We start from the raw sequence: 26,993 nt of genomic DNA on the forward strand, positions 1-26,993 counted from the left end.
AAAACAGAACACATTGCACCTCTTAAAGTTATAGTCTTACAAAACATCCCCTCCAAAACATGAACGACCATGAGACATAGGTTTATTTTTAAAAACTTTAGTCGCTTCCTATCAGTACACCACAACACATATACAGGTACAAGTATATTGTATTAACATTAAGCATGCAAACATTCACTAATACAGTCCAGTCCAAACTTTTTCATCGTCATTGAACACCTCCCTCTCTCTTCATTAAATTCGCAACAACGCATGGGCGTTCTGTCGTCCTGTCACGTGTATCATTTTGAAAGTAAATGGCTGCAAAAAGAACCTCAAACTGAGTGATATGGAATTATCATATTTACATACTCCCCCCAAAAAACAAAAAGAGCCGAATATGCAATTGTCTCAGGCACAGTACTGTTTACGTTAATGTTGAAATATTAGATACCTTTTTAGTCATGGAATGTTGCTGGTAATGATTATTCAATTGTTGGGAAAAATGTACAATTGTCTTTCTAACGTCTAGTCACGTTCTTGCAAGAGCGCAGCACCGACAGCCACATTACCCGCATCGACATTCGATGCTTTTCCACATTAGAGCTGGCTCAAACTGGGCTTTCAGCTTTCAAGCCGTCAACTGCCCGCTGTAATGTGAAAGTTTTTGAACCTTTCCAAAGAATTGACTCAGTGGAAAACTCAGGCTGCTGAAAAAATCGCACATTTTACTATGTTATGGACCAGATCAGACTACATCCAAATATTTTAAGAAGGTAGCCTCAATCATAACCTTTTCTCATTTTAAGTGTAAACGTGAAGTGGGTGTTCCAGATGTGATGCAACTGATCAAACCACTCGATGATAAGCAAGACAGCATTTATTTAAAGGCAATAGTTAAAATAGAAGCAAAATAAAGAGGAATTTAGAATAATTTAGCTGCTGAAAAACTGAATCGAACCATGGATACAGTACCCATTACTAAATACCTATTCCCAACTCGTAATATCCCATAAAGAGCCCTCTTGACAAAATGTAAATTCAGTCAAAGATTCATACATGCCGTTCAGCATGAAGAGAGATTTCAGTGGAAATCACAGTTAGGAATCATTTACTGAAGCTCCAACTCTTCTGGGCCCCGAACAGCTGCTCGCTGCTGCAGCTAAAAACAAACTAGGAAACCTGATTTGGGAGAACCGGTCACTGCAAATCCATTACTGTACCTGTTTTACAACAAACTTAAAGTCCTCTTAAATTATTGACTTAGGCCGGATTTTGTAGATACTTCGGCACCTCAACGTTTACAATCTCTCGTCAAAACAAAACTGCAAACAATATAAGCTTTTTTAAGGTTACAGCTTCGTCACAATTGCATCAAGTAATTAATACTCAATAATTTCAGCTCCTTCCATAATGAACTATTTCAGACAGTCACTACCACACCTCCCTCTTGTTGAATGTTTACCATTAATCATAGTTATTGCATTCAATAAACGAACACAATTTGAATTATACCTGAGATTGCAGTTCCTGTGGGCACAAGTGACGCAACTTAATTGACTAATATCTGATTCAGGAAATATGAAAGAACATTCCATATCTCTTCCTTAATAGATGGTGACAAGTGCTGGTTGAACCAGCTTCAATTGCCTGTCTCAATTTTCTTTGAGAATCTGGACGTGAGCTACCTTGTTGAACGGTTGATGTTATTGTGCTATACCACTCGAAATCAGGGAGAGGAAGCCATTCTGCCTCAATGGAATATGTCTTGGCATCAAATCCAGTATCTGCAAATCACTACAATCCCTGTGGTTTGTAGACTGCTACTCTCACAATCAGGTGATCACTCATCACAGCTATATTTTGCTTTCTCCTCCAAGTCCATATTCCACTTTTCTAAGGGACTGCATTACAAGTTCCGAGTCACGATAAGGTCTTTTATTCTGAACACGTTCTAAGCCACTCAAAACGTATGAAGAAGATAGCCGAGACCCGAATGCTCTCTCTTTTTTAAGGCAACTGCCAGATCTTGCGTTCCAGATACAATTCAATTGGTCAAACCACCAGTCTTGAATGAAAACAGACTTTATACATAAACTATACTTAAAATACGATAAACAAAAGATGGAGTTGTAATAACTTAAAACTTCTGGAACACTTAACAGAATCATAAGTTATTTAACTTCCTTACAGAAAATGTTCAACACAGCAACGTCCTATAAACAAAAATAAACATAAATAAACATAAACATAAATAAAGGGATTATCAGTAAAATAGATTGCTGGACATGTAATTGTCCTAGCCACAAGGAAAACAGACATGAAAAGAAAATGCTGAAGAAGAAATGTTTCAAAAGAGCTAAACAGCAGCTTTGAAGTGCACCTTCAAGATCGCAACAACTGACATGGAAAAATCTAAAACGAAAAATGTTGGATCCTGGGGAACTTGATTCCCACCCATTCAGGATGCTTCTGATATTTCATCTTAAAAAAACAAACATCAAGATCTCACAAGCTGTTTCTATTGTTGGCTTCAAATAGATAGCTTGGTACCTCTGTTTTAAAACCGCTTTTCAGAAGAAAACACGAAACATTACACATCTTAAAGACATTGTATTGCCTCAATCTCCTCTCAGAAAACATGAACATCATTATACAAAGTTATCTCTACTTTTAAAAACCTTTTGTCTTGTCCGATTATTACACCACAATACATGTACCGATACATATACAATGCATTGACATTAAGCGTGCAAACATATGCTACTACATTCCAGTACAGCCTTTTCATCTCATCACTGAACACTTCCCTCTTCCTGCCTTAAAGTCACAACAACGCATCGGCAGTTATGTACTGTCATCCTGCCACATGTACATTTCGCAAACTCAATGCCTGCAATAATAAGCTCAATGTGAATCGTCATGAATTTTCAGCATTGGATACTGCAAAAAAGATACTTTTATCAGAACATGAAGTTGTCTCAGACACATTGCTGGCAGCGGAAAGGTGGAATTGTTAGTTTCCTCTCTTCAAAAAGGCCCAAAGCAAATTAGGCTCTTTAAAATGACAGTTTGATCTCAGTTGCATCAAGGAATAATTATTGAATAATTCCGGCTACTTCAATAACTGGATGTTTCAGTCAGTCAGCACTACACCTATGTATTAATGACCATTTACTCACAGTTATAGAAGTTAACAAATGAAACCAGTTTGACTTATACCTGAGATTGCAGTTCCTGTTGGCAGTAGTGATGCCTGCAGAAAAGATTCTATAGTTGATTGTTCCTCGGGTGAATCAGTTGATTCTGTGTCTGGATTGGCGCAAAGGATAAACAAAAAGGAAACATTTTTGATTTCAGATCAACTCAATTGGGAAAATATCTGGTTCAAGAAATATGAAATATCATTCAATATCTTTTTTTTTAAATTGCATTGAAGTAGGCTGTGTTGGTTATCCAAGCTTTTATTGCCCATCGTTCATTGCCTTTGAGAATCTCGTGGTGAACAGCCTTAATGAGCCTCTGACATTTTGCTATCAGTCGAAATCAGGGAGAGGAACCACTCTGCCACAATGAACTGTACCCTAGCACTAAATTGAATATCAGTAAGTTAATACTGTCCCTGTATTTCGGAGACAGTGACTCTCACATTCATGTGATCACCGTTCTCAGTTGTTACATTGCAATACTCTCAAGGTTCATGCCCGACTTCTGTAAGGGTCTAATTTATGATTTCAGAGTCACAATCACGCTTTTTTGTCATGAACCAGACCAAACCACTTCAAAAGGTGTGAAAAAGATAGCCTAGACCTCAACCTTTTCTTCCTTTAAAGTCAAGTGCCAGGCATCGTGTGCCAGATGGAAATCGATTGGTCAAAGGACCAGTCTTGAATCAAAACATACTTCATTCATACAGGTATTTAAAATACAATAAATGAAAGACAGAATTATTATGACTTAAAATGACTAGAAAACTTAACAGAATTATAAATTATTTAACAGCCTAAGATTAACTGTTCAATACAGTAACATTCCATGAAGTCAGCCGTTGTGAAGAGTAATGCAGGAAAATACACTGACAGACATGCACTTGTCGAATCCACAAGGGAAAAAAAAATCAAGAGTTTAAACTGAGAAAGAGAGTAACAAGGAGAAATGTCTGCAGCTTTGAAATGCAGCTTCAAGACCCGAGCAACTCGTACTGAAAAAACTGAAGCTGAAAATCCTGGCTCTTAGGGGTGTTTGATCCTACCCATTCAGGCTGCATCAAACATTCCAACTTAAAGAAAATACACACACGTCCTCTCAAGATGTTTATGTTATTAGTTTCAAACGGAGAGCGAAGTAAATCTCTTTTAAAACCACTCTTTAAAGTAAAACAGGACACATTCGACCTCTTAAAGTGAACGTATTGCCACAACCCCCCTCACAAAAATGGACCATCAATACACAAAGCTAGCTTGATTATTAAAATCCGTTAGTTTTCTCCTGTTGGTGCAACACAATTCATATACTGAGACATATGTATTACAATGATATTATGCAAGTACTCATTCCCAACAATAGTCCATTGCAGCTTTTTTTTTGCTCTTCACTGAATACCTCCCTCTTCCTTCATTAAAGTCCCCAGAACCATTCGGCAATTACATTTTGTCATCCTGCTACGTGTACACTTTTCAAATTGAAAGGCAACAATAATAAGCTCAATGTAAATAGTTGGGAAGTTTCATCCTTCAGTCTTCCCCCAAAAATTAGAGACGCTAATATCAGAATATGAAACTATCTCAGAATCATTACTGGCAACATAAATGTAGAAATGTCAGTTTCCTTCTCATCTGGACGATTTCTGCTGTTGATTGCTCAAATTGTCGGGAAAGTACTCAAATTGTCTTTCTTTCCTCTAGTCGTGTTCTTGCAAAAGTGCAGCACCAACACCCACACTACTCGCATTCAGAGCTAACATGAATATGCTTGCCTCATTAGGGCTGGCTAACACTGGGCTTTCAGGCTGTCAAATGTCTTCTGACATTCCACTGTGCAGTGAAATTTCCTGCATTTTTTTATTCGAGACACTCAGTGGAGAAATCCAACTGCTGAAGCACTCCAACATTTTAGTCAGTTATGGACAGGCTCAGATCACCTCAAAATGTTCAAGACGTTAGCCTCAAACCTGACTCTTTCTTATTTTAAAGCAAAACGTGAAGTGAAAACAATTTGTCTAAACGTTACAGACAAAATACAAACAAAATGAAGAGGAAATTAGAATAAGTTTATTTAACTAAAAATAAACTGAATCATGGATAATTGCTAATTGATTGTTCAAATATAACAACATGCCATAACACATTGTCAAAAAGGCTATGTCATGGTGTGTGTAAAAGAATTAAACAAATGGATTCTTGATTATTCAAGTGGATCAAGAGTTCAGGGAAGAAAGTGGGTGAATGGAATTGTGAAACTTCTCATACAGGATTGAATGGCGGAGTAGACTCAATGGGGACAATGGCCTAATTTCTGCTTCTCTGCGTTGTAGTCCTTTAAAGCTTCAAATCTTCCTGAACCCAAATCGCATCTCATTGCCACGGGGGGAAAAAAACTGATTTGGGAGAAGTGGTCGCTTCGCTTCCATTCTCGATCTGTTTAACAAAAAGCTAAATACTACTCATTTGCTGTTTGAGGCCAGCTCCAATACACACTTCAGCGCTCAGTTTTTACAAACTCTCTTTAAAGAAAACCAGGAGAAAATAATAATTTCAAAGTGACAGCTTCGCGACAATTCCATCAAGGAATCACGACCCAACAATTTCATGTAACAAAACAATTAACCATTCCAGTCAGTCACAACCTCATCTACGGCCTCTTGAATGTGCAACATTGAATTTAATAAATGAACCCAATTTGACTTATACCTGCGGTTCCACTTCCTGTGGGCATACGCGACGCCTGCTCCAAAGATTCACTTGTTGATTGTTCCTCAGGCCAATAAGTTGATGGTGTGTCTGAATCAGAAGGAAAGGATAAACACAGAATCGATATTTTAGAATTTGGATTAACTCAACTGATTAATATATGATTCAGGAAAAACGAAATAACATTCAGGGCCTGTTTTTCAAATATTTTCGTGGGGCGTGGGCTTCACTGGTCGAATTGGTTTTTAATGTGCGTCCTTTGTTGTCTTTGAGAGTCTGGTAGAGAGCTGATTGTGGAACCGCTGATGACATTGTGGTGTTCCAAACAATTTCAGGGAGTGGAATACACTATTTCTCGATGGAATGTATCCTGGCACTAAATTGAATATCTGTAAGTCATTACAGTCCCTGTGTATAGACTGGCTCTCAGATTTATATGACCACTCTTCTCGCCGACTCAATTTCATTCCTCTCGAACTCTATGTTCTTATTCTCTAAGGGGCTACGTTACATTTTTCGAGTCACATTCAAGTTCTGCTGTTATGAACCAGAGCAAACCCCCCAAAGTATGTGAACACAATCTTTTCTTATTATAAAGGCAATGCCAGGCATTGTAGTCCTAATGCAAACTAACTGTTTTGAATGAAAACACACTTAATTCTACATAATATTTGAAATACAATATAAGAAAGACGGAATTGTGATAACTCAAAACGATTGGAAAACGTAACAGAATTATAAATTATTTAACTGTCTAACTGAAAGTGTTCAATACAGTAAAATTTCATAAACACACCCGTTGTAAAGCCAACTTCTGTAAGTACGTTGTCGAGCATGCACTTCTACAATCCACAAGGAAACAAAACAAAAAATCAAGAGAAAAAGCTGAGAAAAAAAATTAGCAAGGAGAAATATACTGCAGCTTTGAAACGCACCTTACAATCCCTGCAACTGTTCCGAAAATAAAATAAAAACTTAAAGGGGTATTCCTGTCTCTAGTGGAGTTTGATCTCACCAATCCCGGCTGCTTTAAATATTTCACTACTAAAAAACACCTCATTGCCTCAGAAGCTATTTCCGTTATTACTTTCAAATATTCAGCTTAGTATCCCTATATCTTAAAATCTCTCTTTTAAATAAAGCAGAACACATTATACATTAATGTCATAGTCTTATAATAACTCCCGCTCACAAACATGAGCCACCATGAGAAATAAGTTTATTTTTATAAACTTCAGTGTTATCCTGTCAGTACACCACAACACATATGTAGGTACAATTATATTGCATAGTCATTAGGCAGACAGGCATTCACAAATAGAGACCAGTTTTCACCATCATTGTACACCTCCTACCTCCTCCATTAAAGTCGCAACATCACAAGAACATTTCGGTTATGTCATTCTGTCACCTGTATCATTTTGGAATTAAATGGCTGCAAGAAGAAACTCAAACTAATTGATATGAAATTTTTATCCTTATATCCTCCCCCCCAAAAAGCAGTATCAGCAGAATATGCAATTGTCTCAGATACAGTACTATTAACGTTAATGTTGAAATGTGGAAAACTCACACTGCTGAAAAATTCGCACATTTTACTGTGTTGTGGACCAGATCAGACTCCATAAAAATATTTTAAGAAGGTAGCCTCAAACATAACCTTTTCTTATTTTAAAGGTAAACGTGAAGTGGCTGTTCCAGATGTGATGCAACTGATTAAACCACTCGATGATAATCAAGGCACCATTTATTTAAAGACAATAGTTAAAAACAGAAACAAAAGAAAGAGGAATTTAGAAAAACTTTGCTATTGAAAAACTAAATCTAACCATGGATACAGCACCGATTACTAATTACCTATTCCCGTCTCGTAATATCCCATAAAGAATCACCTTGGCAAAATGGCAAATTCAGTCAAAGATTCATACATGCCGCTCAGCATGATGAGAGGTTGCAGTGGAAGTCACAGTTAGGAAACACTTACTGAAGCTCCAACTCTTCTGGGACCCAAACAGTCGCTCGCTGCTACACTAAAAAAAAACTAGGAAACCTGATCTCGTACAACCTGTCACTACAATCCATTGTTGCAACTGTTTTAAACCAAACCTTAAGTCCTCTTAAATTATTGACTTAGGCCGGATTCAGTAGACACTTCAACTCCTCAAAAAAAGCGCAAAACAATATAAGTTTTTAAAAGTTACAGCTTCGTCACAATTGCATCAAGTAATTATTACTCAATAATACAGATTCCTTTAATAAGAAACCTTTTCGGACAGCCCCTACCACACCTACCTCATTTGACTGTGTACCATTAATCAAGTTATTGCATTTAATAAATGAACACAATTTGACTTATACCTGAGATTGCAGATGCTGCAGATTCTCCAGTTGATTGTTCCTCAGGCGAATGAGTTGATGCTGTGTCTGGAACTAGAGTGAAGCAAAAACACAGAAAAGACATTTTAGATTTCAGACCAACTGAATTGGCTAATATCTGGTTCTGGAATATATTTTTGTTAATAGGCGGTGACACGTGGCTTGTGCTGCTTGAACCAGCTTCAATTGCCTGACACTTAGTTGTCTTTGAGAAACTGGTGCTGAGCTATCTTTTGAACCGTTGATGTCATTGTGCTATACCACTCGAAATCAGGGAGAGGAATCCAGTCTGTCTCAATGGAAGATGTCTTGGCAGTAAATTCAGTAACTGCAAATCTCTACAGTTACTGTATTTGCTGCACTTTGACTCTCACATTCATGTGATCAGTCATCACAGCTATTTCAGTGCTTTGCTCTCAAAGTCCATGTTCTAATTTTCTAAGGGAGTACATTACAATTGCCGTTTCAAATTATGCTTTTTTTGTTCTGAACCAGATCTAAGCCCCTCAAAATGTCTGAAGAAGTTCGCCCAGACCTGAATGTTGACTGTTTTGAAGGTAACTGACAGACCTTGCATTTCAGGTACAATTCGATTCGTCAACGTATCAGACTTGAATGAAAACAGACTGTATTTGCATTATATTTAAAATGCAATAAAAGAAAGACAGAATATCCGAATCATTAATTATTTTACTTCCAAACATAAATTGTTCAACATAGTATCGTCCCATAGACATCTCCAATCTAAAGGAATTATCAGGAAATTTGATGGTTAGACTTGCAATTATCATGTTCATAAGGAAAACAAACATGAAGAGAAAACGTTGAAGAAGAAAGTTTCTAAAATACCTATATGGCGGCTTTGAATTGCAGCTTCAAGACCCCAGCAACTGCTATGAAAAAAATCTAAAACTAAAAATGCTGGTTCCCGGGAACTTGATCCCACCCATTCAGGCTGCTTCTAATATTTCAACTAAAAAAAAAAGACCTCAAGGCCTCACAAGCTGTTTACATTGTTGGCTTCAAATACATAGCTTGGTACCTCTGTTTCAAAACCTCTCTACAAAAGAAAACAGGATACATTACACATATTAAAGACATTGAATGCTTCAATTCTCTCTCACAAAAAATGAACCATCTTTATACAAAGATAGCTCTACTTTTAAAATCTTTAGTCTTGTCCGATTATTACACCACAATACATGTACTGATACATATCCTTTGCATTGATATTAAGCATGCAAGCAATCATTAGTACATTCCAGTACAACCTTTTCTTCTCGTCACTGAACGCCTCCTTCTTCCTTCCTTAAACTGAAAACAATCTAAGGTCTTTAAAGTGACAGCATCATCTCAATTGCATCAAGAAGTCAGTCCTGAATGCTTCAATGACGAGACATTTCAGTCAGACAGTGCCACAACTACCTATTGTTGACCATGTACAATTACTCTCACTTATTGACTTTAACAACTGAACCCAGTTTGATTTTACCTGAGATTGCATTTCGCGTGGGCAGCAGTGACGCCTGCTGAAAAGGTTCTCTCGTTGTTTGTTCCTCAGGTGAATCAGTTGAATCTGCGTTTGGACCCATAGCAAATGATACACACAAAAGAGACATTTTAGAATTCAGATCAGCTCAATTGGTTAATTATCTGGTTCAGGAAACATAGAACATAAAACATATAACATATAAAAATGCAGCACAGAACAGGCCTTTCGGCCCACGATGTTGTGCCGAGGATTGATGTAAAATAAAATAACTTAAACTACGCACCCCTCAATTCACTGCTGTCCATGTGCATGCCCAACAGTCGCTTAACTGTCCCTAATGACTCTGCTTCTACCACCACCGCTGGCAACGCTTTCCATGCATTCACAAATCTCTGAGTAACGAATCTACCTCTGACGTCCCCTCTATACCTTTCTCCTAATATCTTTAATTTATGACCCCTCACGCCAGTCAATATTGCCCTGGGGAAAAGTCTCTGGCTATTGACTCTATTCGTGCCTCTCATGACCTTAAATATCTGATCAGGTCACCTCTCTTCCACATTTTTCCCAGAGAGAAATGCCCGATCACAGTCAACCTCTCCTCATAAGGCAAGCCCTTCAGTCCAGGCAACATCCTGGTAAACCTTATTGCACCCTCTTAAAAGCCTCTGCATCTTTCCTATATTAGGGCGATCTGAACTGGGAACAATATTCCAAGAGTCGTCTCACCAGAGACTTGTAGAGCTGTAGCAAAACCTCGTGGCTCTTAAACTCAATCCCCCGTTAATGAAAGCCAAAACACCAAATGCTTTCTCAACAACCCATTTTAATTGGGTGGCAACTTTGAGAGGATATATGTACTTGAACACCAAGATCATTCTGTTCCTCCCCACTGCAAAGAATCCGGTCTTTAATCCGATATTCAGCATTCATCAACTGACAATTATCCAGGTTGAACTCCATTTGCCATTTAGGAGGAGAAAGTGAGGACTGCAGATGCTGTAGATCAGAGCTGGTAATGTGTTGCTGGAAAGGCGCAGCTGGTCAGGCAGCATCCAAGGAGCAGGAGAATCGACGTTTCAGGCATGAGCCTGAAGAATGGCTCATGCCCACAACGTCGATTCTCCTGCTCCTTGGATGCTGCCTGACCTGCTGCGCTTTTCCAGCAACACATTATCAGCTCTATCTGCCATTTCTCAGCCGAGATCTGCATCCTGTCGTGCTGCAGCCTGCATAGCCCTCGATACTATCAACGGCACCTCCAACTTTGAGTCATCTGAAAATTTACTAACCTCCCCTTCAAACATCTCATCTAGATCACTCAACACTGATCTATAGGCACAATACTTATTATCCACAACCACTCTCTGCCTTCTGTCATCTAACTAATTCTGAATCCAGATAGCCAAATGGGTGGTGACACGTGGCCTGTGCTGGTTGAACCTGCTTCCATTGCCTGACACTTAGCTGTCTTTGAGAATGTGGTCGTGAGCTATCTTATTGAAACTTTAGAATCTTATATAAAGAGCAGAGGCCCAAGAACAGAGCCCTGCGGGACTCCACTCAACACTGATCTATAGGCACAATACTTATTATCCACAACCACTCTCTGCCTTCTGTCATCTAACTAATTCTGAATCCAGATAGCCAAATGGGTGGTGACACGTGGCCTGTGCTGGTTGAACCTGCTTCCATTGCCTGACACTTAGCTGTCTTTGAGAATGTGGTCGTGAGCTATCTTATTGAAACTTTGATGTCATTGTGCTATACAACTCGAATACAGAAACAGGAATCCAGTCTACCTCAGTGGAATATGCCTTGGCAGTAAATTGAGTATCTGCAAATCACTACAGTTCCTGTATTTCCTACACTGTGACTCTCACATTCATGTGATCAGGCATCACAGTAATTTCTGTGCTTTGCTCTCAGAGTCCATGTTCCACTTTTTTAAGGGACTACATTATAATTTCCGTGTCACTATCACGCTTTTCTGTTCTGAAACATCTAAGCCCCTCAAAATGTAAGAAGCAGATAGCCTAGACCCGAATGTTGTCTAGTTTGAAGGCAATTGCCAGACCTTGCGTTCCAGATGCAATTCGAGTAGTCAAACTATCAGTCTTGAATCAAAACAAAATTTGTTCATAGACGGTATTTAAAATGCAAGAAAAGAAAGACAGAATTGGAATAACTTACAAATTCTGGAAAAATTATCAGAATCATAAATTACTTTACTTCCAAGCAGAACATGTTCAACATTGTAACGTCGCATAAATATCCCAGATCTAAAAGTATTATCAGGAAAATAGATTGTTGGACATGCAATTGTCCTCGCCACAAGGAAAACAAACATGAAGAGAAAACACTTAAGAAGAATGTTTCCAAAAGTGCAGCTTCAAGAGCCCAACATCTGCTATCGAAAAAAAACCCCTGAAAATGCTGGACCCTGGGGAACTTGATCCCACCCATTCGGGCTGTTTCTGATATTCCAACTTTCAAAAAACCTCAAGACCTTACAAGTTGTTTAAATTGTTGGATTCAAATACATAACTTGGTACCTCTGTTTCAAAACCAAAAGAAAACAGAACACATTACGCATTTTAAATACACTGAATTCTTCAATTCCCTCCCACAATAAAAAATTATCCATCATTGTACAATGATAGCTCTACTTTTAAAAACCTTTTGTCTTGTCTAATTATTACACCACAATGTATATACTGATACAAAGCCATTGCACTGATATTAAGTATGCAAACGTTCACTACTACAATCCAGTACAACCTTTTCTTCTCGTCACCTAACGCTTCCCTTTTCCTTCCTTAAACCCAAAGCAAACTAGGCTCTTTAAAGTGACAGCATCATCGCAATTGCCTCAAGAAATCAATACTGAATGCTTCAATGACTAGACATCCAAGTCAGTCAGTACCACACCAACTTATTGTTGACCATGTACCATTACTCACAATTAATCAATTTATTAAGTGAACCCAGTTTGGCTTATACCTGAGATTGCAGTTCGTGTGGGCAGTAGTGACGCCTGCTGAAAAGATTCTCTCGTTGTTTGTTCCTCAAGCGAATTAGTTGATTCTGTGTTTGGAACCATGGCAAAATATAAACACAAAATAGACCTTTTAGAATTCAGATCAACTCAATTGGTTAAATATCTGGTTCTGGAAATATAGAACATAAAAATAGTACACAGAAAAGTTTAACACAGAACAGGCCCTTCGCCCACTATGTTGTGCCGAGGATTAATCTTAATGTAAAATAAAATGACTTAAACTATGCACCACTCAATTCACTGCTGTCCATGTGCATGCCCAGCAGTCGCTGAAATGTCCCTGATGACTCTGCTTCCACGACCATTGCTGGCAATGCATTCCATGCCTTCACAACTCTCTGCGTAAAAAAAACCTATCTGTGACGTCCCCTCTACACCTTTCTCCCAATATCTTAAAACTATGACAATTGCCCAATCAATCCTGCCCTGGGAATGTCTCTGGCCATTGACACTATCCATGCCTCTGATTACCTTGTATACCTCGATTGGTCACCTCTCTTCATCCTTCTCTCTGAGAGAGAAAAGTCCGAGCTTAATCAACCTCCCTTCATAAGGCAAGCCCTCCAGTCCAGGCAACATCCTGGCAGATCTTATTTTCACCCTCTGCAAAGACTCTGCATTTCTCCTATGATACAGCGACCAGAACTGGACACAATATTCCAAGTGTGGTCCCACCAGGGACTTGTAGAGCTGTAGCAAAACCTCGTGGCTCTTAAACCCAATCCCCCTGTTCATGAAAGCGAAAACACCATATGCTTTCTTAACAATCCACTTGGGTGGCAACTTTCAGGGATCTATGCACTTGAACACAAAGGTCAAGTGTTCCTCCACACTACCAAGAATCCTGTCTTTAATCCTACATTCAGCATTCGAGTTCGACCTTCCAAAATATATCACTTCGCGTTTATCCAGGTTGAACTCCATCTGCTATTTCTCGGCCCAGCTCTGCATCTTGTCTATGGCACGCTGCAGCCTGCAATAGCCCTTGATACAGTCAACGGCACCTCCAAGCTTTGTGTCATCTGCAATTTTACTAACCCACCCCTCAACCTCCTCATCCAAGTCATTTATAAAAAAAACACCAAAGAACAGAGGCCTAAGAACAGACCCCTGCGGGGCACTACTCAACATTGACCTTCAGGTAGAATACATTGCGATAACAACTAACGTCTGTCTTCTGTCAGTTAACCAATCCTGAATCGAAATAGCCAAATCTCCATGTATCCAATACTTCCTGACTTTGTGAATGAGCCTATCATCAGGGACGTTATCAAATGCCTTGCTGAAATCCATGTACACCACATCAATTGCACGACCTTTGTCGACCTGTCTTGTTATCTCTTCAAAGAATTAAATAAGAATAGTGAGGCATGACCTGCCCCCACAAATCCTTGCTATGCTATGCTATAATCATGCTATGCGATTCCAAATACTCATAAATTCTATCCCTCAGAATTATTTCCACAACCTTACTGACCACAGATGTAAGACTGGCTGATCTGTAATTGCCAGGGATTTCCCTATTACCCTTCTCGAAAAGAGGAACAACATTCGCCTCCTTCCAATACGACTCCCGTGGAGAGTGAGGAAGCAAAGATCTTCGCCAATGGTTTAGCAACATCCTTTCTCGCTTCCCAGAGACAGCTAGGATAAATCTGGTCTGGCCCTGGGGACTTATCAATCTTAATGCTTGCCAAACTTTCCAGCACATAAACTTCATCAATCGTGATGTATTCAAGCCAGTATCCCAGCTCCTCAAATTTCTTCATCAAGTTCCCTTGAACTAGTGAAAACCGAAGCAAAAAACACATTTACGGCTTCCCCTATCTGCTCAGACTCCACCCACAAGTTCCCTGATGGGCCCTAACTTCTTTCTGATTATTCTCTTATTCCTCACTTTTGAGTAAAATGCTTTTCGTTTCTCCCTCATCCTTCTCAAAGGCCTTTTTTGTGCCATCTCCAGGCTCTCCTCGGTGCGCTTCTGAGCTCCTTTCTAGCAAGCCTGTAATATGAAATAACATTTTTTTTTAAAATGCAATCAACATCGGCTGTCTTGGTTGTAACAGCTTTTACTGCCCGTTGTTCAATGCCGTTAAGAATCTCGTGGTGAGCAGCCTTAATGTATCACTGACGTCATTGTGCTGTAACAGTCGACATGAGGGAGAGGAATGCACTCTTCCACAATGAACTGTATTGTAGCATGAAATTTAATACCGTCCCGGTATTTCGGAGACTATGACTCTCATATTCATGTGATCATACTTCTCAGTTTTTACATTGCATTACTTTCAAGGTTCATGCCCGACTTAACTAACCGTCTAACTTGCAATTTTCGAGTCACTATCACGCTCTTTTGTTCTGACCCACATCAACCACTTCAAAAGTTGTGAAAAAGATAGCCAAAACTCGAATCTTCTCTTATTTTAATGTCAAGTGCCAGGCATTGCGTGCCTTCGAATGGTCAAAGGGCCACTCTTGATTTAAAACACATTTATTCGTACAAGTAAAACAAAATAAAAGAAAGGCATTATTCTGACTTGAAATGACTGGAAAATGACTGGAGTCACATTCAAGTTTTGTTGTTATGATCCAGAGCAAGCCCCCACAACGTACATGAACACAATGGTTTCTTATTTTAAAGGCAATGCCAGGCATTGTAGTCCTAATGCAAACTAACTGTTTTGAATGAAAACACACTTAATTCTACATAATATTTGAAATACGATATAAGAAAGACGGAATTGTGATAACTTAAAACGACTGGAAAACGTAACAGAATTATAAATTATTTAACTGCCTAACTGAAAGTGCTCAATACAGTAACATTCATAAACACACCCGTTATAAATCCAACTTCTGTAAATACGTTGTCGAGCATGCACTTCTACAATCCATAAGGAAACAAAACAAAAAAAATCAAGAGAAAAAGCTGAGAAAAAAATAGCAAGGAGAAATATATTGCAGCTTTGAAACGCACCTTACAATCGCTGCAACTGTTCCGAAAATAAAAAAAACTTAAAGTGGAAATCCTGTCTCTAGGGGAGTTTGATCTCACCCATCCCGGCTGCTTTAAATATTTCACTACTAAGAAAAAACTCATTGCCTCAGAAGCTATTTCCGTTATTACTTTCAAATATTCAGCTTAGTACCTCAATTTTAAAATCTCTCTTTTAAATGAAGCAGAACACATTACACCTCTTAATGTCATAGTGTTATAATAACTCCCCCGCCCAAACATGAACCACCATGAGACATAAGTTTATTTTTATAAACTTCAGTGCTATCCTGTTAGTACACCACAACACATATGTAGGTACAATTATATTGCATAGTCATTAGGCATACAGGCATTCACTAATATAGCCCAGTTATCACCATCATTGTACACCTCCCACCTTCTCCATTAAAGTCGCAACATCGCAGGGACAATTCGGTTATGTCATTCTGTCACCTGTATCATTTCGGAATTAAATGGCTGCAAGAAGAAACTCAAACTAATTGATCTGGAATTTCCATCCTTATATCCTCCCCCCCAAAAAGCGGTATTAGCAGAATATGCAATTATCTCAGATACAGTACTATTAACGTTAATGTTGAAATCTTAGATTCCTTATCAGTCGTGGAATATTGCTGCTGATGATTATTCAATTGTTGGGGAAAATGCACAATTGGCTTTCTGAAGTATTGTCAGGTTCTTGCAAGAATGCAGCACCCACTGCCACATTACCCGCATCGACAGCCACCTTTGCCACATTCCAGCTGGCTAAAAGTGGGCTTTCAGCTTTCAAGCTGTCAAATGTCTTCTGAAATTGCGCTGTGCTGTGAAAGTTTCTTAATGTTTCCAAAGGTGTGACTCAGTGGAAAACTCACACTGCTGAAAAATTCTCACATTTTACTGCGTTGTGGACCAGATCAGACTCCATAAAAATATTTTAAGAAGGTAGCCTCAAACATAACCTTTTCTTATTTTAAAGGTTAACGTGAAGTGGCTGTTCCAGATGTGATGCAACTTATTAAACCACTCGATGATAATCAAGGCACCATTTATTTAAAGACAATAGTTAAAAACAGAAACAAAAGAAAGAGGAATTTAGAAAAACTTTGCTATTGAAAAACTAAATCTAACCATGGATACAGCACCGATTCCTAATTACCTATTCCCGTCTTGTAATATCCCATAAAGAATCACCTTGGCAAAATGGCAAATTCAGTCAAAGATTCATACATGCCGCTCAGCATGATGAGAGATTGCAGTGGAAGTCACAGTTTGGAAACACTTACTGAAGCTCCAACTCTTCTGGGACCCAAACAGTTGCTCGCTGCTACACTAAAAAAAAACTAGGAAACCTGATCTCGTACAACCTGTCACTACAATCCATTGTTGCAACTGTTTTAAACCAAACCTTAAGTCCTCTTAAATTATTGACTTAGGCCGGATTCAGTAGACACTTCAACTCCTCAAAAAAAGCGCAAAACAATATAAGTTTTTAAAAGTTCCAGCTTCGTCACAATTGCATCAAGTAATTATTACTCAATAATTCAGGTTCCTTTAATAAGTAACCTTTTCAGACAGACCCTACCACACCTACGTCGTGTTGACTGTGTACCACTAATCAAGTTATTGCATTTAATAAATGAACACAATTTGACTTATACCTGAGATTGCAGCTCCTGCAGATTCTCCAGTTGATTGTTCCTCAGGCGAGTGAGTTGATGCTGTGTCTGGAACTAGAGTGAAGCAAAAACACAGAAAAGACATTTTAGATTTCACACCAACTTAATTGGCTAATATCTGGTTCTGGAAATATGAAATAACATTCGGTATATTTTTGTTAATAGGCGGTGACACGTGGCTTGTGCTGCTTGAACCAGCTTCAATTGCCTGACACTTAGTTGTCTTTGAGAATCTGGTGCTGAGCTATCTTTTGAACCGTTGATGTCATTGTGCTATCCCACTCGAATTCAGGGAAAGGAATCCAGTCTGTCTCAATGAAATATGTCTTGGCAGTAAATTCAGTAACTGCAAATCACTACAGTTACTGTATTTGCTGCACTTTGACTCACACATTCATGTGATCAGTCATCACAGCTATTTCAGTGCTTTGCTCTCAAAGTCCATGTTCTAATTTTCTAAGGGAGTACATTACAATTGCCGTTTCATAATCATGCTTTTTTTGTTCTGAACCAGATCTAATCCCCTCAAAATGTCTGAAGAAGTTCGCCCAGACCTGAATGTTGTCTATTTTGAAGGTAACTGCCAGACCTTGCATTTCAGATACAATTCGATTCGTCAACGTATCAGACTTGAATGAAAACAGACTTTATTTGCATTATATTTAAAATGCAATAAAAGAAAGACGGAATATCAGAAGCATTAATTATTTTACTTCCAAACATAAATTGTTCAACATAGTATCGTCCCATAGACATCTTCAATCTAAAGGAATTATCAGGAAATTTGATGGTTAGACTTGCAATTATCATGTTCATAAGGAAAACAAACATGAAGAGAAAACGTTGAAGAAGAAAGCTTCTAAAATACCTATATGGCGGCTTTGAATTGCAGCTTCAAGACCCCAGCAACTGCTATGAAAAAAATCTAAAACTAAAAATGCTGGTTCCCGGGGATCTTGATCCCACCCATTCAGGCTGCTTCTAATATTTCAACTAAAAAAAAGACCTCAAGGCCTCACAAGCTGTTTACATTGTTGGCTTCAAATACATAGCTTGGTACCTCTGTTGCAAAACCTCTCTACAAAAGAAAACAGGATACATTACACATATTAAAGACAGTGAATGCTTCAATTCTCTCTCACAAAAAATGAACCATCATTATACAAAGATAGCTCTACTTTTAAAACCTTTAGTCTTGTCCGATTATTACACCACAATACATGTACTGATACATATCCTTTGCATTGATATTAAGCATGCAAGCAATCATTAGTACATTCCAGAACAACCTTTTCTTCTCGTCACTGAACGCCTCCTTCCTTAATCCGAAAACAAACTAATGTCTTTAAAGTGACAGCATCATCTCAATTGCATCAAGAAATCAGTCCTGAATGCTTCAATGACGAGACATTTCAGTCAGACAGTGCCACAACTACCTATTGTTGACCATGTACAATTACTCTCACTTATTGACTTTAACAAGTGAACCCAGTTTGATTTTACCTGAGATTGCATTTCGCGTGGGCAGCAGTGACGCCTGCTGAAAAGGTTCTCTCGTTGTTTGTTCCTCAGGTGAATCAGTTGATTCTGTGTTTGGACCCATAGCAAATGATACACACAAAAGAGACATTTTAGAATTCAGATCAGCTCAATTGGTTACTTATCTGGTTCAGGAAACATAGAACATAAAACATATAACATATAAAAATGCAGCACAGAACAGGCCTTTCGGCCCACGATGTTGTGCTGAGGATTGATGTAAAATAAAATAACTTAAACTACGCACCCCTCAATTCTCTGCTGTCCATGTGCATGCCCAACAGTCGCTTAAATGTCCCTAATGACTCTGCTTCTACCACCACCGCTGGCAACGCTTTCCATGCATTCACAAATCTCTGAGTAACGAACCTACCTCTGACGTCCCCTTTATACCTTTCTCCTAATATCTTTAATTTATGACCCCTCACGCCAGTCAATATTGCCCTGGGGAAAAGTCTCTGGCTATTGACTTTATTCGTGCCTCTCATGACCTTAAATATCTGATCAGGTCACCTCTCTTCCACATTTTTCCCAGAGAGAAATGCCCGATCTTAGTCAACCTCTCCTCATAAGGCCCTTCAGTCCAGGCAACATCCTGGTAAACCTTATTGCACCCTCTTAAAAGCCTCTGCATCTTTCCTATAGTAGGGCGATATGAACTGGGAACAATATTCCAAGAGTCGTCTCACCAGGGACTTGTAGAGCTGTAGCAAAACCTCGTGGCTCTTAAACTCAATCCCCCGTTAATGAAAGCCAAAACACCAAATACTTTCTCAACAACCCTCTTTCATTGGGTTGCAACTTTGAGAGGTATATGTACTTGAACACCAAGATCATTCTGTTCCTCCGCACTGCAAAGAATCCGGTCTTTAATCCGATATTCAGCATTCATCAACTGACAATTATCCAGGTTGAACTCCATTTGCCATTTAGGAGGAGAAAGTGAGGACTGCAGATGCTGTAGATCAGAGCTGGTAATGTGTTGCTGGAAAGGCGCAGCTGGTCAGGCAGCATCCAAGGAGCAGGAGAATCGACGTTTCGGCCATGAGCCTGAAGAATGGCTCATGCCCGAAACGTCGATTCTCCTGCTCCTTGGATGCTGCCTGACCTGCTGCGCTTTTCCAGCAACACATTATCAGCTCCATCTGCCATTTCTCAGCCGAGATCTGCATCCTGTATATGTCGTGCTGCAGCCTGCATAGTCCTCGATACTATCAACGGCACCTCCAAACTTTGAGTCATCTGAAAATTTACTAACCTACCCTTCAAACATCTCATCTAGATCATTTATAAAAACTACAAAGAGCAGAGTCCCAAGAACAGAGCCCTGCGGGACTCCACTCAACACTGATCTACAGGCCAAATACTTATTATCCACAACCACTCTCTGCCTTCTGTCATCGAACTAATTCTGAATCCAGATAGCCAAATGGGTGGTGACACGTGGCCTGTGCTGGTTGAACCTGCTTCCATTGCCTGACACTTAGTTGTCTTTGAGAATGTGGTCGTGAGCTATCTTATTGAAACTTTGATGTCATTGTGCTATACAACTCGAATACAGAAACAGGAATCCAGTCTACCTCAGTGGAATATGCCTTGGCAGTAAATTGAGTATCTGCAAATCACTACAGGTCCTGTATTTCCTACACTGTGACTCTCACATTCATGTGATCAGGCATCACAGCTATTTCAGTGCTTTGCTCTCAGAGTCCATGTTCCACTTTTTTAAGGGACTACATTACAATTTCCGAGTCACTATCACGCTTTTCTGTTCTGAAACATCTAAGCCCCTCAAAATGTAAGAAGCAGATAGCCTAGACCTGAATGTTGTCTGTTTTGAAGGCAATTGCCAGACCTTGCGTTCCAGATGCAATTCGAGTAGTCAAACTATCAGTCTTGAATCAAAACAAAATTTGTTCATACACGGTATTTAAAATGCAAGGAAAGGAAGACAGAATTGGAATAACTTACAAATTCTGGAAAAATTATCAGAATCATAAATTATTTAACTTCCAACCAGAACATGTTCAACATTGTAACGTCCCATAAATATCCCAGATCTAAAGGTAATATCATGAAAATAGATTGTTGGACATGCAATTGTCCTTGCCACAAGGAAAACAAACATGAAGAGAAAACACTTAAGAAGAACGTTTCCAAAAGTGCAGCTTCAAGAGCCCAACAACTGCTATCGAAAAAAACCCTGAAAATGCTGGACCCTGGGGAACTTGATCCCACTCATTCGGGCTGTTTCTGATATTCTAACTTTCAAAAAACCTCAATACCTCATAAGTTGTTTAAATTGTTGGATTCAAATACATAACTTGGTACCTCTGTTTCAAAACCAAAAGAAAACAGCACACATTACGCAATTTAAATACACTGAATTCTTCAATTCCCTCCCACAATAAAAAATGAACCATCATTGTACAATGATAGCTCTACTTTTGAAAACCTTTTGTGTTGTCTAATTATTACACCACAGTGTATATACTGATACAAAGCCATAGCACTGATATTAAGTATGCAAACGTTCACTACTACAATCCAGTACAGCCTTTTCTTCTCGTCACCTAACGCCTCCCTTTTCCTTTCTTAAACCTAAAGCAAACTAGGCTCTTTAAAGTGAAGCTTCAAGAAATCAATACTGAATGCTTCAATGACAAGACATCCAAGTCAGTCAGTACCACACCAACTTATTGTTGACCGTGTACCATTACTCACAATTAATCAATTTATTAAGTGAACCCAGTTTGGCTTATACCTGAGATTGCAGTTCGTGTGGGCAGTAGTGACGCCTGCTGAAAAGATTCTCTTGTTGTTTGTTCCTCAAGCGAATTAGTTGATTCTGTGTTTGGAACCATGGCAAAATATAAACACAAAATAGACCTTTTAGAATTCAGATCAACTCAATTGGTTAAATATCTGGTTCTGGAAATATAGAACATAAAAATAGTACACAGAAAAGTTCAACACAGAACAGGCCCTTCGCCCACTATGTTGTGCCGAGGATTAATCCTAATGTAAAATAAAATTACTTAAACTATGCACCACTCAATTCACTGCTGTCCATGTGCATGCCCAGCAGTCGCTGAAATGTCCCTGATGACTCTGCTTCCACGACCATTGCTGGCAATGCATTCCATGCCTTCACAACTCTCTGCGTAAAAAACCTATCTGTGACGTCCCCTCTACACCTTTCTCCCAATATCTTAAAACTATGACAATTGCCCAATCAATCCTGCCCTGGGAATGTCTCTGGCCATTGACACTATCCATGCCTCTGATTACCTTGTATACCTCGATTGGTCACCTCTCTTCATCCTTCTCTCTGAGAGAGAAAAGTCCGAGCTTAATCAACCTCCCTTCATAAGGCAAGCCCTCCAGTCCAGGCAACATCCTGGCAGATCTTATTTTCACCCTCTGCATTTTTCCTATGGTACAGCGACCAGAACTGGACACAATATTCAAAGTGTGGTCCCACCAGGGACTTGCAGAGCAGCAGCAAAACTTCGTGGCTCTTCAACTCAATCCCCCTATTCATGAAAGCGAAAACACCATATGCTTTCTTAACAATCCACTTGGGTGGCAACTTTCAGGGATCTATGCACTTGAACACAAAGGTCAAGTGTTCCTCCACACTGCCAAGAATCCTGTCTTTAATCCTACATTCAGCATTCGAGTTCGACCTTCCAAAATATATCACTTCGCGTTTATCCAGGTTGAACTCCATCTCCTATTTCTCAGCCCAGTTCTGCATCTTGTCTATGGCACGCTGCAGCCTGCAATAGCCCTCGATACTGTCAACGGCACCTCCTAAACTTTGTGTCATCTGCAATTTTACTAACCCACCCCTCAACCTCCTCATCCAAGTCATTTATATTAAAAAAAAACACCAAAGAGCAGAGGCCTAAGAACAGAGCCCTGCGGGGCACTACTCAACACTGACCTCCAGGTAGAATACATTGCGATAACAACTACCGTCTGTCTTCTGTCAGTTAACCAATCCTGAATCGAAATAGCAAAATCTCCATGTATCCAATACTTCCTGACTTTATGAATGAGCCTATCATCAGGGACGTTATCAAATGCCTTGCTGAAATCCATGTACACCACATCAATTGCACGACCTTTGTCGACCTGTCTTGTTATCTCTTCAAAGAATTAAATAAGAATAGTGAGGCATGACCAGCCCCCACAAATCCTTGCTATGCTATGCTATAATCATGCTATGCGTTTCCAAATACTCATAAATTCTATCCCTCAGAATTATTTCCACAACCTTACTGACCACAGATGTAAGACTGGCTGATCTGTAATTGCCAGGGATTTCCCTATTACCCTTCTTGAAAAGAGGAACAACATTCGCCTCCTTCCAATACGACTCCCGTGGAGAGTGAGGAAGCAAAGATCTTCGCCAATGGTTTAGCAACATCCTTTCTCGCTTTCCAGAGACAGCTAGGATAAATCTGGTCTGGCTCTGGGGACTTATCAATCTTGATGCTTGCCAAAATTTCCAGCACATCAACTTCATCAATCGTGATGTGTTCAAGCCAGTATCCCAGCTCCTCAAATTTCTTGATCAAGTTCCCTTGAACTAGTGATAACCGAAGCAAAAAACACATGTACGGCTTCCCCTATCTGCTCAGACTCCACCCACAAGTTCCCTGATGGGCCCTAACTTCTTTCTGATTATTCTTTTATTCCTCACGTATGAGTAAAATGCTTTTCGTCTCTCCCTCATCCTTCCCTACAGGCCTTTTTTGTGCCCCCTCCAGGCTCTCCTCGGTGCACTTCTGAGCTCCTTTCTAGCAAGCCTGTAATATGAAATAACATTCTTTTTTTTTAAATGCAATCAACATCGGCTGTCTTGGTTGTAACAGCTTTTACTGCCCGTTGTTCATTGCCGTTAAGAATCTCGTGGTGAGCAGCCTTAATGTATCACTGACGTCGTTGTGCTGTAACAGTCGACATGAGGGAGAGGAATGCACTCTTCCACAATGAACTGTATTGTAGCATGAAATTTAATACCGTCCCGGTATTTCGGAGACTATGACTCTCATATTCATGTGATCACTCTTCTCAGTTTTTACATTGCATTACTCTCAAGGTTCATGCCCGAGTCTAACTTGCAATTTTCGAGTCACTATCACGCTCTTTTGTTCTGACCCACATCAACCACTTCAAAAGTTGTGAAAAAGATAGCCAAAACTCGAATCTTCTCTTATTTTAATGTCATGTGCCAGGCATTGCGTGCCTTCGAATGGACAAAGGGCCACTCTTGATTCAAAACACATTTATTCATACAAGTAAAACAAAATAAAAGAAAGGCATTATTCTGACTTGAAATGACTGGAAAATGACTGGAGTCACATTCAAGTTCTGTTGTTATGAACCAGAGCAAGCCCCCACAACGTACATGAACACAATGGTTTCTTATTTTAAAGGCAATGCCAGGCATTGTAGTCCTAATGCAAACTAACTGTTTTGAATGAAAACACACTTAATTCTACATAATATTTGAAATACGATATAAGAAAGATGGAATTGTGATAACTTAAAACGACTGGAAAACGTAACAGAATTAAACATTATTTAACTGCCTAACTGAAAGTGTTCAATACAGTAACATTCATAAACACACCCGTTATAAATCCAACTTCTGTAAATACGTTGTCGAGCATGCACTTCTATAATCCATAAGGAAACAAAACAAAAAATCAAGAGAAAAAGCTGAGAAAAAAATAGCAAGGAGAAATATATTGCAGCTTTGAAATGCACCTTACAACCCCTGCAACTGTTCCGAAAATAAAAAAAACTTAAAGTGGAAATCCTGTCTCTAGGGGAGTTTGATCTCACCCATCCCGGCTGCTTTAATTATTTCACTACTAAGAAAAAACTCATTGCCTCAGGAGCTATTTCCGTTATTACTTTCAAATATTCAGCTTAGTACCTCAATATTAAAATCTCTCTTTTAAATGAAGCAGAACACATTAAACCTCTTAATGTCATAATCTTATAATAACTGCCCCTCACAAACATGAACCACCATGAGACATAAGTTTATTTTTATAAACTTCAGTGCTATCCTGTTAGTACACCACAACACATATGTAGGTACAATTATATTGCATAGTCATTAGGCATACAGGCATTCACTAATATAGCCCAGTTATCACCATCATTGTACACCTCCCACCTCCTCCATTAAAGTCGCAACATCGCAGGGACAATTCGGTTATGTCATTCTGTCACCTGTATCATTTCGGAATTAAATGGCTGCAAGAAGAAACTTAAACTAATTGATCTGGAATTTTCATCCTTATATCCTCCCCCCAAAAAAGCGGTATTAGCAGAATATGCAATTGTCTCAGATACAGTACAATTAACGTTAATGTTGAAATCTTAGATTCCTTATATGTCGTGGAATATTTCTGCTGATGATTATTCAATTGTTGGGGAAAATGCACAATTGGCTTTTTGAAGTATTGTCACGTTCTTGCAAGAATGCAGCACCGACTGCCACATTACCCGCATCGACAGCCACCTTTGCCACATTCCAGCTGGCTAAAAGTGGGCTTTCAGCTTTCAAGCTGTTAAATGTCTTCTGAAATTGCGCTGTGCTGTGAAAGTTTCTGAATCTTTCCAAAGGTGTGACTCAGTCTAAAACTCACACTGCTGAAATATTCGCACATTTTACTGTGTTGTGGACCAGATCAGACTCCATAAAAATATTTTAAGAAGGTAGTCTCAAACATAACCTTTTCTTATTTTAAAGGTAAACGTGACGTGGGTGTTCCACATGTGATGCAACTGATTAAACCACTCGATGATAAGCAAGACACCATTTATTTAAAGACATTAGTTAAAAACAGAAACAAAAGAAAGAGGAATTTAGAAAAACCTTGCTGTTTAAAAACTGAAACTAACCATGGATACAGCACCGATTACTAATTACCTTTTCCCGTCTGCAGGATTGAAATACAGCTTCAAGACTTGTTCGACAAGAAGTAAAACTGAAAATCCTGGCGCTCAGGGGAGCTTGATCTCACCCATTCAGAATACCTCTAATATTTCAACTGTAAGAAAAACCACACAAGTTCCCTCAAGCTGACAAGTTATTAGCTTCAAATGTAGAGAGAAGTAGAACATAGAACATAGAACATAGAAGAATACAGCGCAGTACAGGCCCTTGGGCCCTCGATGTTGCGCCGATCCAAGCCCACCTAAACTACACTAACCCACTATCCTCCATATACCTATCCAATGCCCTCTTAAATGCCCATAAAGAGGGAGAGTCCACCACTGTTACTGGCAGGGCATTCCATGAACTAACGACTCGCTGAGTGAAGAACCTACCCCTAACATCAGTCCTATATCTACCCCCCCTTAATTTAAAGCTACGCCCCCTTGTAATACCCAACTCAATACGCGGGAAAAGGTTCATACTGTCGACCCTATCTAACCCCCTAATCATCTTGTACACCTCAATCAAGTCACCCCTAAACCTTCTTTTCTCTAGTGAAAACAGCCCCAAGTGCCTCAGTCTTTCCTCATACGATTTTCCTTCCATACCAGGCAACATCCTGGTAAACCTCCTCTGCACCCGTTCCAATGCCTCCACATCCTTCCTATAGTATGGCGACCAAAACTGCACACAATATTCCAGATGCGGCCGTACCAGAGTCTTATACAACTGCATCATGACCTCAGGACTCCGGAACTCAATTCCTCTACCAATAAAAGCCAGTATGCCATATGCCTTCCTCACCGCACTATTTACCTGGGTGGCAACTTTCAGAGATCTGTGTACATGGACACCAAGATCCCTCTGCTCATCCACACTACCAAGTATCCGACCATTAGCCCAGTACCCCATCTTTTTGTTATTCTTCCCAAAGTGAATCACCTCGCACTTAGCTACATTGAATTCCATCTGCCACCTTTCTGCCCAGCTCTGCAG

General features: G+C 39.4%; 1 protein-coding gene across 7 annotated transcripts in view; it reads right to left on the reverse strand.

The window, feature by feature from the left end:
* Window positions 1-26,993, reverse strand: part of LOC122552141 (uncharacterized) — a 122,541-nt gene that overhangs the window by 49,488 nt on the left and 46,060 nt on the right. For 5 of the 7 annotated variants that reach the window (XM_087985057.1, XM_087985055.1, XM_087985060.1 and 2 more), the window contains 9 exons: window positions 21,795-21,878; window positions 18,995-19,078; window positions 17,474-17,545; window positions 14,715-14,819; window positions 12,760-12,843; window positions 9,757-9,840; window positions 8,247-8,318; window positions 5,889-5,978; window positions 3,202-3,291 (listed from right to left, as the gene is read on the reverse strand). In XM_087985057.1, the coding sequence (XP_087841183.1) occupies window positions 3,202-3,291; window positions 5,889-5,978; window positions 8,247-8,318; window positions 9,757-9,840; window positions 12,760-12,843; window positions 14,715-14,819; window positions 17,474-17,545; window positions 18,995-19,078; window positions 21,795-21,878 (765 nt within the window). The remainder of the gene's footprint in view (window positions 1-3,201; window positions 3,292-5,888; window positions 5,979-8,246; window positions 8,319-9,756; window positions 9,841-12,759; window positions 12,844-14,714; window positions 14,820-17,473; window positions 17,546-18,994; window positions 19,079-21,794; window positions 21,879-26,993) is intronic. The other 2 variants (XM_087985058.1, XM_087985059.1) reach the window with 2 other exon arrangements.

Source organism: Chiloscyllium plagiosum, unplaced genomic scaffold (genome assembly GCF_037043375.1).
Source record: "Chiloscyllium plagiosum isolate Xiang-an unplaced genomic scaffold, Cpla_swu_hap1 HiC_scaffold_50, whole genome shotgun sequence".
NCBI lineage: Eukaryota > Metazoa > Chordata > Chondrichthyes > Orectolobiformes > Hemiscylliidae > Chiloscyllium > Chiloscyllium plagiosum.